The following is a 13114-nucleotide window of genomic DNA, read 5'->3' as shown; positions in this document are numbered from 1 at the left end:
GTGGACTTGATGAAGTCGTTGTACAAGAAAAAGACTTTTAAACAGTAGAGAGAAAATGGAAAATCTTGTACGATGGAAGAGATTGATTGCATGATGATCGGTTTGTGAACATGGTGTGATTTAAGACGGCAAGGGTGAGAGCTATGCAAAGAACCTGTGTTTCGTGGTCTATTGTCTTTGCTTTTGTAACTTTGGGGACCATCTATCTCATAGCGCAAGAAATAATTTATAAAATAGACAACGGATATATAAATGATAGTTATTTTATTGGAGCTCAAAATCAAATCAGGTAAAGCCTTCTAACATCCTATGATGATGACAAGTGTTATCTTATGCATAGATCTGATGATCCTTTCCATGATAAGGAGCCTGGAAAACAAAATTGGATGTCTTGATGAAAAGATAATGGGTTATTAGGTGCCAGTGGGTGAGAAAAAAGGTCAGTAGAACTCAATAGGAGATAAGGTGTAGCTCTTTCAACGCCGAGACAGCTACGCTACTCTACGCTAAATAGCAGATAACGCGTAGGGTAGCTGTACCCGTTATCGGGATATTTCACAAATGGCTAACGTACCGTCTAGAGCTACGATGTAGCGCTTAGCGTAGATTTTACAAGTGTTGACCGCTATCTCAATATGCTAACGTAACTGACAAAGCTACGTTAACTCTACATTAACTCGTTAACAGTGTTTTAAAATTGCCACTGTTGAAAAAACAGAAAAAAGCACAAAAGAAAAATAACAAATAGGAAACTACATGAAATCATTCACCCTGATGCACTCAATAACCTTGCCAAACTCTTTGCCCAAAGGTACACCCTCAACAAGCCACATGTGAGTTGAAACCGATCTCTCGATGTTTATAGGACTTAAACCTCCTCGAGAGGCTGAACACACATCAGCTGCTGCTGAGAATGTGCGCTCAGGTCCAGCCGAAGACCCCAAACAAGCCAGATAATCACGAGACATTATAGCAATAATGGGGAACCGAGCGTAATTTGTCTACAAAGGGAGTAAAGAAACGAGTTAGTACAGATTGAATGGAGTTGATTAAAGTGACAGCAAACCTACCGCCCACCAGCGAAGAGCTTCGTTAGGATTGGCCAGGTCATACTCAGGTTCTCTCATCCGAACGGAAGCACGAAAGTACTCTTTCATTTGTGAATCGTCGCCAAAGTCCTCAACACCATCATCATCATCACTATACAAGTCATATATAGCTGAAGTTGAAGGGCGTGATCAGTCTGCTGAAAGTTCTGACACAGGAGCTTTTGAGGTCTTCTTTTTTGTTGTTTGCAGCTGATATTCATGAAAGATCCGGTTGAAGGTTGATTCGGCATTGATGTATGTAGTTGATGTTTTCTCAAAGAATTTCTCAAAGAATTTGAGTCGGAAAGCAGGGTGTAGAATTGTTGCCGTTACCAACGTTTCGCATGCAAGGGCCTCGTCTAGATAGACTTGCAACTTGGCAAGCATTGCGGCAATCATAGGGTAATGTGCGTCCCTGATTGGTAAGTCAATCTCTCGTTCCTGCAACCGACTTTGTATTTCAACATATTTAGGAATAACTAAAGCCCCAGTGGGCATGTTACCTTCCATTTGTTTGGTGACGGACAAAAACGGCTGTATGTAATAGAAGAATAGAAAGAAAGGATTCAAAAGTCAATTCAATGAAAAATCGAAAGAAAAAGACAAATTGTAATATACCTCAAGTTCCGAGTTCAGTTCTTGAATTGAGGCCCATTCTGAAGGACTTATTGAAATCTCGTGGAAGTAACCATAAGGTTTCCCGTTTTTGCGAGGTCGGCAAGTCTTTGAATGGACACGTGCAAGGTCTTCCTTCAAAAGTTGGTCGATCACCTATTGTAATAATATGTCAGTTTGAGTTTGTTTAAATGAACAAATAGATTGAAAGCTTACCTCACGTGCCAGCCATGCTTTATGCCTGCTGATGTACTTGATGTTCCATTGAATTCCGTACCCTGCAACCAACGATCCCAGAGATAGCCCACGAGCTTTCATGATCCTTTTAAATTCATTACGCCAAGATGAGGATCGAGTGATCCTCCTAATGACAAAGTCGAGCTGTGGATGGTGTCGATCATGATTGGTGTAAGTGGATGGTGTCGATCATGATTGGTGTAAAACAGTGAGGAAGGAATGAGACATACCTTTTCCAAAATGTAATCTAACTTGTTTGCCTCCCTCCTGTGAGTTGGAGCCACCGTGTCATTAAGCATCAACAAAGGATTTTCAGCATCCTCAGCATCCACTGCATCCCAATCCTCCTCATCGTCTACCTCTTTCTCTGCCATGGAAGCCTCCAAACGTTCCATAATGTTGGCGTCCAAATCATCTTCATCTAATTCTTGAAGGTCGTGTTCGACATCGGAAGCTCGATCGTCCTCCGTGGGTGAAGTAGGAAGATCAGGTACCTCGAGAACCGGGCCATCACCAGAACGGGGGTCTTCCGGCGGCTCATCCTCTTCAAGTAAAGTTGTACAAACGGCTGGAAACCGTCCACGAACGGCCGTCTTGACACGGCGAGGTGGAGGTGTCTTCAGACCTAGGGCTGCCAATCCGGCACCTACCACAAGCGCAAGCTTGTGGCAGAAACAAAACGCGTGCATCATTTTGGGATTCCATTGGTAGGACGAGTCAGTACCATAATGGCCAATGAATTGCCGATGCATTTCATTGGTGAATTGCCGATGCATTTCATTGGCCATGGTTTTATTGTTTGAACCCGAGTCGGTTGTTTGGCTAAGCAAGTGAGGTCCGCAACTATAAACAACATCAGTCTATGTATTAATGGAAATAGATCAGTAGACTAAACTTATCTTTTCAGCAAGATTGTTCTTGATGAGTACATTCGCCAACGGTTCAGCCAACCAAACACCTCTGTGCTCCCATGCCACTACCTTCAGCGTGAGATGCCGAGAAACATACTTCCACGAGGGATCAATATAATTGACCGATGCGCCGATAAAACCGTGCCGGTTTCCTTTTGAAGTCCACACGTTGTGCTGCATACAAAACTTAGAGTCGAGGCCCTGTGAATTTGACAACCAGATTGTCAGTACTTTCAAGGAAAGGAAGGAATGGGGAACAAAGCAAGTGGGAAGAAGTGTATATCAAACCTTGAGCTCGTTGATTACTTGCTCCTTCATGGAGAGGTTTAGACGCTTGGCTTCAAGTGCAGCCCAATGCCGGCCATAAAGCTTAGCTTCAGGTCTGAGGTATTGAACACATGCACGGAGCCACGGATCCGCAAGTTGTGTCCATGGTAAAGACTGACGGACCAGCCAGACTGCCATGCCTTGGTTGAAAGTGAGATTCTCAAATTTCGAAACCTTTGTGCTTGTTACGTAGGAGTCGAGTGGCCCATTGTTCTTCTTACGTTCAGCTTCCTCACGGGCGCGAACTTCGGCAACTGAGGGTGGAACCGATATCCCAGCTTCCCGAGCTCTACGTCGGCCAGGGCAGCCTGCTGCTGATCGTCCTTCCTGAGTCAAACCATCGCGGTGAGCTTTGAGATTACCTGTGGGGTTGGTGTAGCTGATCCAAACCGGGTTAGATGTGTCTCGGCTGCACCACAAACACGGGTAGCCTAGTGGTCGCTTGGATTTGTCCTGAAGGAGGGAAAGCAGTTGATGATGAGGAGAAAAAGATGACAACCAACAGCAGTGGCGAAATGGCACTTACATCTTTTGGACGATACTGAGGTTCTCCAAAGTATGCCAAGAGGGCATCGTTCTTGTCACTGTCTTCAATAGTGATACGTTGACGTTTCCAAACTGTGTTGTTTTCTTCGTCTGAGTCGGCTCTGATCGTTTCTTCAGTAACGTGTTTGGATGAATAGTCCTTTTAACAAAACAATCAAGATTTAGAACTGACTCATCAGCTTGAGCACATTGTATGAATGATGAAGTTTACTTACTGGTAGGTCTTTTTGCTTTGGTTTTCTCTTTCTCTGTCGAACAACTTCGACATCAGGAACATCACCATCATCTTGTTCATCTTGAGAAGAATCAATGACCATCGCTTGCTTCTTTCCAGTCGTGATTTTCTTCTTTGTAGCCGTGTATGATTGTTTCTTTCCCAAGTTTTTCGTCTTGTGGGTAGTTGACGACGGGGGTTTGACTGAAACCCTTCGGCGACCATCAGGTGACGGGGAAACCATCCCAGGGTTCGAAGTTGGTTGACGTATGCGTTGAGAGCGACTGGAACCAGGCGTGGCTTGGATTTGTGATGACATTGGATTGTTTTGCGACTTGGAGCCTTCTGGCATTGGCATGACAGATAGGTAAAAGTATTGATATTGAATTAATTGTATAAAGATTGAAAAGAAGAAAAGCTGAGATGGGTGAATCGTTGCGACTGATGTATAACTGTGATCAGTTTTATAAAATAGTTCAAAATTGTGGGAACGAAAATGGGTTTGATAGGCTAAGAAATCAAAGTGAAAGTGAAAAGTATAAGGGATAGGATGGGAAGAATGAAATGAGAGTCAGTGAAACGAAAAGGAGAAGAAAGAAAATCAGCGAAAGGTCACTCACCTTCTGATTTCGAATCAAGATCAGTAAGGCCCCTTGCGTGATGCAGTATGAAGGTATCCTTTTGGGCCATGACGATATCCCAAAAAGGGTTGTCGTTGCTGGTTCGAGGTCTAGATGTGGATCTAGGGCTGCTAGATTCGGATTGTCGAGTGGTCCAGTGTGGCGTGCTCAATTGGTACAGACCCCTGCGTAACACTATGCGCTATCCTATCTACATTAGCGGGGCTGGCCCTGTTGCGTAGGGTTTTTAAAAAAGCCCCGTTATCCCGTATGGATAACGTAACTTTTCTGAAAAAATTCCACTACGGGTATTTGCAAGCGTGACTATTTCGAGGCCAGCTACGCTATTGGATACTTTAACGCATAAAGCTACGTTATCACTACGTTAGCGCTATCCGGAGCGTAACTGGCTCGGCGTTGGCTCTTTGACACCTAGTGGCAGTGCAAGTAAACCACAAATGAATCAAATTGGTATTTTGGAATATTTTTTCTTCTTGATATCAAATATTTCTGAAAAGGCCTCATCTCTTGGTATGGGTATTGAATTGACTCTCAAGAAACAAGATGGAAGTAGGATAGTATATATCTTGAAGTAGATATTTTCACTTGAAGATCCATCATAATGAAGTTGTTGCTCTTTTTGAATAAAGATCAATAATCAGTCTCCTTAGAAATTATGCCATATAGTTAACTTCTTCACAATTTCAGTTTGGGATTTGAAAGATAATTTCAAGCTTTGGTATGGAGAATAAAACTGCTTCCTTACATCCTGTGTTATTTTGACTTTAACAAGATATTAAGAATGATGCATGTTCAAATTGAGATAAATAAATGAGCTCCAAATAACAGTGTAATGTGTCTCTAACAACATCCAGTAAGTAATAATCAATAGAAATGAAAAAGTATTTTTTCTGATATTTTTTAATTTTTCCTAAGGCTTACATCAATATGGAGGATGAAGTGAGAAACAAGGATATGGTTCATTATGATGAGGGCAGTGTTTCATATAAACTTGTCTAATCCCACAAGTGTCTTTACACATGTAAGTCTTAGAAGTTATCTTGCCTCTACAACAATAGTCACTACTGATTCCACATGTACATTTTGATTCTTTTCTACAGTTGGAAGATATTTGAAATCCCAAGCTCATGTCCTCACCACATTTGTTGCATGAGATTGGGTTATCAGAGCTGGATGGCTTCAGTTGCTCCAGTTGCTTCTTGAATATTGGAATGATGATCCCCCATACTTCAGTTAAGATGACACCCAAGACCAGCAGGGCTGTGATTATTTGCCATCTGCTATGAACCCTGTGAGGATATGTTAGATTGAAAAAAAGGCTCCAGATATGATTATTGGATGTACAATTTCCTTATAATGGATATGATATGTTGCATGATTTCAACTTACATTGTGTGTTGTTTCTTCAAATTTTGTATCAGAGAACAATGTGTTTGTGATTTTCAATTGCAGTGTTTCCTGCAGGGACTAAGTCTTCAAGAACCATTGATTCAAAGGGGGGAGATACACATGTCAGTATTTGATCATCTTGCGTACATTCATTACATGATGATGTGATCTGATCAAATGTTTTGCAACAGGGTGGATGAGTTTTCTGAGGAGTAAAATGGTAGGGCCTAAAATAAGGGTTGAAGAAATTTTCGAACTTTGATGCAAATTCCTTGGGACCAGTGAAATAGTTGATGCCACTCTGAGTATGCCAGAGCTTGGAAACTTGGAGTTTATTGGGATAGACTAAAAGATCATATTGCTTACCTTGTTTGAAAAGAGAGAAGGATATGAAACCTGTTTCTTGCAATTATTTTTCTTGATTTCAAAGATAACTTCAAAGGAACTCTTGAATCTTGAAGACCAAACTCTTATGCAAGTGTGGATTAGTGAAAGGGTGATATTGACCAAGATCAATAGGACTCTAATATCTCAATATATAGTCTAGAAACAGTTACAAATGCAGATCAGGAACTTGGAATCCCGGCAGACTTTATATCCTTTCATGATCTTCTCAAGAGTCACATAACCTTAGGCTTTGACACAAGACTTGACCTGTAGTACCACAAGATCTGTGGATATTCATGAGTGTAGAAACACAATATCATAATTCCATAAAGCACAAGAAGCTTTAATTTTGACGTCAACACCTTGCAAGTTCCGTTCGGAATAAAGAGCTTTCAATTCATCAGGACTTGTATTGCTTCCTGGATGGGAAGATGAATTGGAAATATGATAGTGTTACAGTTATGTTTAATGCAAGGATCAACACAGTAAGGCCTCAGCATCAGTATCACCCATGTTGTAAATCATCAACTTTATATCACTTGTAGAGTTCTGATTCTACTTTTATGAAAGTTTTTTTTGAGTAATACTGACTACCAATCAAAGGCGCGATTCTATAACCAGTAAAACGTCGTATTCCTATCTAGATACAAGGCCTTCACTACCAAGTGAAGTCTACAAAATAGAGCAACGTGAGGAGAGGATGAGGATCAAAATTTCTATTCAACCCTCAAGTGTGACGGTCAGCTCCTACCTTACAATTATGAAATTGTGAAATGATTATGATGCATGTACTTAGCTTCACTGCTTTTGCTACTATAGTATCAGTCTAGTGTTTATCAACCACTCTCAAGTATAGACCTGATGATCACCAGACGACTTCAAAACCAGGCAAATGCCTTGGATTCAGGTGAACCAGAAAAGAGATATCCCTGAAGGTACTTTGTAGAACATTGCTCGAATATCTTAGCGAAAAAAACAATGGCCAAGTCGCACCTTGCATATAATCCACTTAGTATACAAAATAACTCTAGAAGAATCATGGGAGGTGCTGGATAAATTTGCTCTTTACCGGATTACTTGCGGGCGTTTGACGTGATTCGTACTGCTGGTGCAGTACCGTAATCAAAAAAATGTATGATTGACCATAAGAGAGCTGCCCAAGATCTCAAATCCCTTTCGAAAGAAATGTCGAAAGGCAATACACGTTCAACCTTTGTGATCACGATCTTGAGCTCTGTGCCTTTGTTCATTGCGTCAAAATGCTACTCAGCCAGCATGCGTAATGAGACGATGACTTTTCGGCCTCAGCATCGCAATCAGCCCTGGTAGATAAATCCATTCAGATTAGATTCCACCTTTGTTCACATTTTTAAAAATGCATGATTCGCATTCTGATAGATACCATGCTGATCTGAATCAGCATCAACCGTGGTATATAAATCCATTGGCCAGCCTCAACTTGATCCAATCCCTCCTATCCAAATACCACATCTTATCAACTACACTTCATATCCTATCTGCTTGCCTCGTCAACGTTTTTATATTCAACAACTCTTCAACTTTTATATCAACCCTCATCATTCTATCATGGCCTCTTACAACCCAAAAGCTGAACAAGAATTTGAACTCTTGACGAAGATTGGTTCAGGTGGCTTTGGTACGGTTTGGAGAGCTAGAAGCAACATTGACCAATCTTTACGAGCAATAAAAGTCATTCGATGCTATGCTGATGAAGAAGGAAAAGACAACGCTGACGACATCATACAAGAACTCAGGATACTGCGTCAAGTTGATCATTTTTCTATCATCAAATATTATACATGTTATGTTAGTCCTGACTTGGTTCATATCGTTCTAGAATTCGCGCCTTTTGGGGATCTTGAAGAACTACTCCATAAAGCTACTGCAATCTCTACTGTATTCCCTGAAGCAGACTCAAAATTAATTATAGAAGACATTGCAAGGGCAGTCGAATACCTTCATGGCAAGAAAATAATCCATCGCGACATCAAACTTGCCAACGTCTTGATAGCATCTGATTACAGGGTCCGACTTGCTGACTTTGGTCTTGCTGCCATAGCTTCTGCTGACGGGAAGACCTCTGGTATTTGCGGAACTGATTATGCACAAGCGCCTGAAATGCTCACAGAACAGTTTTACGGCTATTCAGTGGACTGGTGGGCCCTTGGGGTGATGCTTTACCACATGGTGGTAGGAAAGCCACCTTTCGAAGCAAGTATGTATCTTCCTCTATCAATGTATCTTCATCCTTCATAGTCAATTTTCTGACTGACTTTGACTTTGTTTTACTTCGATTCTCTCTTCAGGCGACGACAAGACTTTGGCGGAGAACATTATATCTGGCCCATTGATGATCCCTTCGTCTGTATCGAAAGATTGCCGCGAAGTCATTGAAGGACTCTTGAATAAGAACGTGGAGCTCAGAACAAATAGTGCAGCGGTTTTGTTTGGATCGAATTTCTTTCATGACGCGAATTCTGATTAATAGGATTTCATTTGTGTTTTTCTTGTAGTCACCTCTTTCCTTACTCCCTATATCAGAGAACTGGTTTGTTTGGTATTTTTATTAGTCGAATTGAGACTTTCGTGTCAGATACTTCTTGGTTTTATCTCTTGGTCCAACATTTAGTAATGATAATCATAACTGAACAATGAACTAAACCTCTTCCTGTTCTGAGACATATTTTTTCATGCTTTCAGAATGAGCCATGTCCCATGTGATGAGTAAAATGAACATGAAAATTGTGGTCCCCATAAACCGCTGAGGTCCACAATAAACGGCACCCACATCAGAGGTATGCATCAGAAGTTGACAGCAGATAAACCTGTTCATCATCTTCTTAAGAACAACACGACTTTCAGCTCACGATAGCCCTGTTGGTGCTTAGCTCACAAAATGGCGTTCTTGTTTGGTTTTTCAATCTCTGAAAAAAATTGTTTTGACAAGATGTATTTAAACCATTAGTAAATGAGACCAACACAATAGTTACACGATTTGTTCACTCTTCTTTAAGATTTATTTCAATCTAATAAAAGATGATACATTTTTTTCAACATAAACCAAAACAGACAAAGAACAATGAACAAACGAAGAGGAACCATGTTTTCTTTTAAATAATTTGAAATCTAGGACAAACAAAATTGAGGCATTTCTAATCAAGCCATACACCACATAAAAACTCATCATTTTACATTATTTTAAAACAAAAAAACAAAACTCTCAAAATAAGAAACACACACACATATATATATATATTACCAAATCCCTTGGCGATAAACACCATAAGCACCAGACAAAGAATCTTTTTTAGCACCATTCCCAACCAATCCATCCCAATTAATCCAATGATCATTCAAACCATTCAAGATTTCATCTTTTTCTTTCCAAATTGATTCTACCCATTTGGTGAGTTCTGCATCAGTGTTAGGTAATTCATTTAAAGCATATCTTCTTACATGCACATGATATGAATAAGTTGATGATAGGTTTGAAGTTGTGTGAACTGTTAGTAAGCTTGAGGGGTCGTTGAAACCTTTTGGTCCTCGATATGCTAATGTCAAATCTTGAGAAACGATAGATGAAGGTATCAGGTGACAAATCATCAGATTTATTGGACCAGGATTCTAGGGGTCTTTTTGAGTTAGGGTTGCTTACCATACACATGAGTAACTTGACTTCCTCTCAATTCTACAGGAAAAGTAGTTCAGGTTTAGTTCAATTCTCTCATGGAACAAAATGTCTAAAATCCTGACTTACCTTGAACAGCTGCTACAAAACCTTTTGTGCGAGGTGCCAAAAGGTGTTGCAAGACTGGTTTACCCTTCGATCGACAAAACTCTTGACTCTATAAATACCCCCCAAAAAAGTAAAGAAAACATCAGTTGTCTGATCAGAATGATTTTGTTTTCTCAAGAAGAAGATTTGAACTAACTTTCAAACGTTTTTCAGGTGTGAATCTTGTACCTTCTAAGAAAGAAACCAACCAAATCCTTTTACCGATTCCAATTGGATCTTTAAGATGTGCAAATGCTTTACTAATCGAAGTTGAATCTTTTAACCAATCCCTTGTTATCATGACCATTCCGATCAACTGATAAAAACGAGATTGAATTTAGGCATCATTTCCTGATGAGTTTGATTATAATTGAATGGTTTCCTTCGACTTACATACATACTTAATCCGAAGATGGGCAATTGATATTTCAATGAAGACTTGGCGAACCATCTACAATAAGGTAGCATTCCTTTTCTTAAAGCTAATCCATTCTGTATATTTCCAAGCGAGATAAAGATTGATTAGCTATCTACGATCGGAGTTTCTCTTATAAAAGAACAGAACAGAACAGAACTTACGATCAAATAGAAATCGGAATAAGAAAGATGGTTAGCTAAAGAACCAAACAATTTTTTTCCAAACACATTAGTTTTTCATTCCTTCCTTCAAATCAAAATAAAGAAAAGAAAAAATCAAAGTTCGTTTTTACCAATAATAATCGCATTTTCATTTTCAGGTAAAACATCGCCTGAAAAAGTAATTTGACCTAAACTTAAACCTTCAAAGATGAATTGCATAGATTTCCAAAGTAAATTAGCAATTTTAGAATTAATTTCATAAGCTAATAAACCATTAAAAGGCATCAAGATAATAGTAGAAATAAAAATCAAATTTGAAATGAAACAAAAACTAAGAATCAAATCGAAATAAATTATAAATTTAATGGTTTTGATGAGCTTTGATTTCAAGCCATTTGAGGTTGATCGATTTGGTTGGATCATGATGTTGATGTTGATGGATGGTGGGTGAATGAGTTTGAGTTGTTCGTTAATGGCTTTGTGGTGGAATGAAGTTCGAAGTCCAAAGTGAAGTGAAATGACGTGAAGATGACGGAATTTCATCCAAAACACTCAGAATTTAGAAAACACTTTTGGTCTTCAACTTTCCTGTATACAGTGAGATTCCTTTTTAAGCATTGCCTTTACAAGCATATTTTTTATTAAGCATACAAAATGGTGCAACCATTTTTGGTAGGCGGTAAATTCAGATTTATAAGCATTTTAAGCATATGCTCCAGGTTTTGACTGATATGCTTGTAAAATTTCATGTGAAGCATGAAAAAAGAAGCATATCATAATTTCTACACGTGGTTATGCTTCTATGTGATGTGAGAAAGGAAGGCGAAGTGGAGTGGAGTGGAGTACAGTTTAGCCTGAATCGACTCAAAAAGCCAAGACCAATTGAAAAAATGTCTGTCCATTTTTGCTGCCAAGTTTCTTTAGTACATATTATTCAATAGGTGCATCATTTTGGAGCATTATTGGCTCTCAAACCTGACCCAGTTTCAAAAAACCACCATGTCCGTCCCCCATGAGCACGTCAACGTGCTCACACGGAGAGTTGTGTAATAAATTTGAACAGATCTTTATCCAATTCGTCTCTAGAAAATGCAAATCCTTTGTTAATAATAATAGACAATCAAAAAAGTACCGTTTGTCAATGGAACTATGAACAAAGGAGCCCATTTAACACTCTTGCTGTCTGAACCTCTTGACAAAGGCAATTGTATGCTTAGCTCTCAGACCTGTTTGTAGGTTATATCCACCCTCTACGGAAATTGATTGGTGTGAGCACGTCGACATGCTACCTCAAAACAGACATGGTGAACCTGGTTGCACCAGTGGAATTTTTGGCTGGGAGCTGTCAACAAATGTCAAGTTGATACACAAAGTTACTGCCAAAAAACAACTGGGTCAACTGGGTTTTTTGAAAACTGGGGCAGGTTTGAGAGCCACTATTACCACTACAAGAAATATAATATTTTCTGGGCAGAAAATTAAATTATTGATATACAAAAATATTGAGAGGCCAGGAGAAGGGCAAAAAATAAATAAAAATATGCATCTTGTTCCCTGCATTGAGAGCTTCACTCTCCATATTTCTCCGTATTTTTACAGTCCATATTGATAAGTGTACTAACAATAAACCTTGATAATCATCCAATTACAACCTGTAACAAGCACTGAAATTTGGCTGATAAGTGTTTAGAGAAACTTTTGAATTCTGAAAACACCCATAACTTTGTCAAATCTGCCTCAAAACACTTGATTTCAGGTGCATTAGAAAGCTGAACTCCCGTTCTCAAACTTTCATAACATCAATAACTATGTAGCTAGTATGACAAACATTCTATGGATCTGTATGTGCAAATGTATAAAAAAGATGATATCTTTTTTAGCAGACCAGCATGCTGTGTGGTCTTATTATGAACTATTTGGAGGACCATTCCAGCTTGCCAATGCACTCAAAATCGAGCGTTTTGGCCCGGAATTGAAAAAGTTATGAGTTTTCTCAGAAATCAAAAGCTCTAAACACTAATGAGCCAAATTTCAGTGCTTGTTACAGGTTGTAATTGGATGATAATGAAGGTTTATTGTTAGTACACTTATCAATATGGACTGTAAAAATACGGAAAAATATGGAGAGTGAGGTTCTCAACGCAGGGAACAAGATGCATATTTTTATTTATTTTTTGCCCTTTGCCTGGCCTCTCAATATTTTTGTGTATCAATAATTTAATTTTCTGCCCAGAAAATATTATATTTCTTGTAGTGTACATAACTGACAACAGCTGAGCACCCAGGTTTGGCATGAGAAACTGAGAACATGTTTTCTCCCTCACCACTCGAGTTCCTTCAAGTTCAGGAGTTTCAAAACATCAAATTTCTATATCTACAGATAT

General features: G+C 39.3%; 2 protein-coding genes across 2 annotated transcripts; one reads left to right on the top strand and one right to left on the bottom strand.

Annotated features, from left to right (window-relative positions):
- Positions 1 to 7942: 7942 nt before the first annotated feature.
- Positions 7943 to 8193, top strand: MELLADRAFT_89427 (uncharacterized protein; the record flags this gene model as incomplete). Its single annotated transcript, XM_007412444.1, has 2 exons — positions 7943 to 8143; positions 8188 to 8193. 2 exons carry the CDS (start codon positions 7943 to 7945, stop codon positions 8191 to 8193), a joined length of 207 nt encoding a protein of 68 aa, XP_007412506.1.
- A 1205-nt stretch (positions 8194 to 9398) lies between these two features.
- MELLADRAFT_56706 (uncharacterized protein) lies at positions 9399 to 11269 on the bottom strand (the record flags this gene model as incomplete). The annotated part of the gene is made up of 7 exons (XM_007412292.1): positions 9399 to 9939; positions 10032 to 10064; positions 10134 to 10221; positions 10309 to 10467; positions 10545 to 10643; positions 10731 to 10765; positions 10862 to 11269. The coding sequence occupies 7 exons, from the start codon at positions 11013 to 11015 to the stop codon at positions 9632 to 9634; spliced, it is 876 nt and encodes a 291-aa protein (XP_007412354.1).
- Positions 11270 to 13114: the final 1845 nt, after the last annotated feature.

This window comes from Melampsora larici-populina (genome assembly GCF_000204055.1).
Source record: "Melampsora larici-populina 98AG31 unplaced genomic scaffold MELLAscaffold_30, whole genome shotgun sequence".
In the NCBI taxonomy this organism is placed as follows: domain Eukaryota; kingdom Fungi; phylum Basidiomycota; class Pucciniomycetes; order Pucciniales; family Melampsoraceae; genus Melampsora; species Melampsora laricis-populina.
The sequence above is the reverse complement of the archived record's forward strand: the minus strand, read 5'-3'. Positions and strand labels throughout refer to the sequence as shown.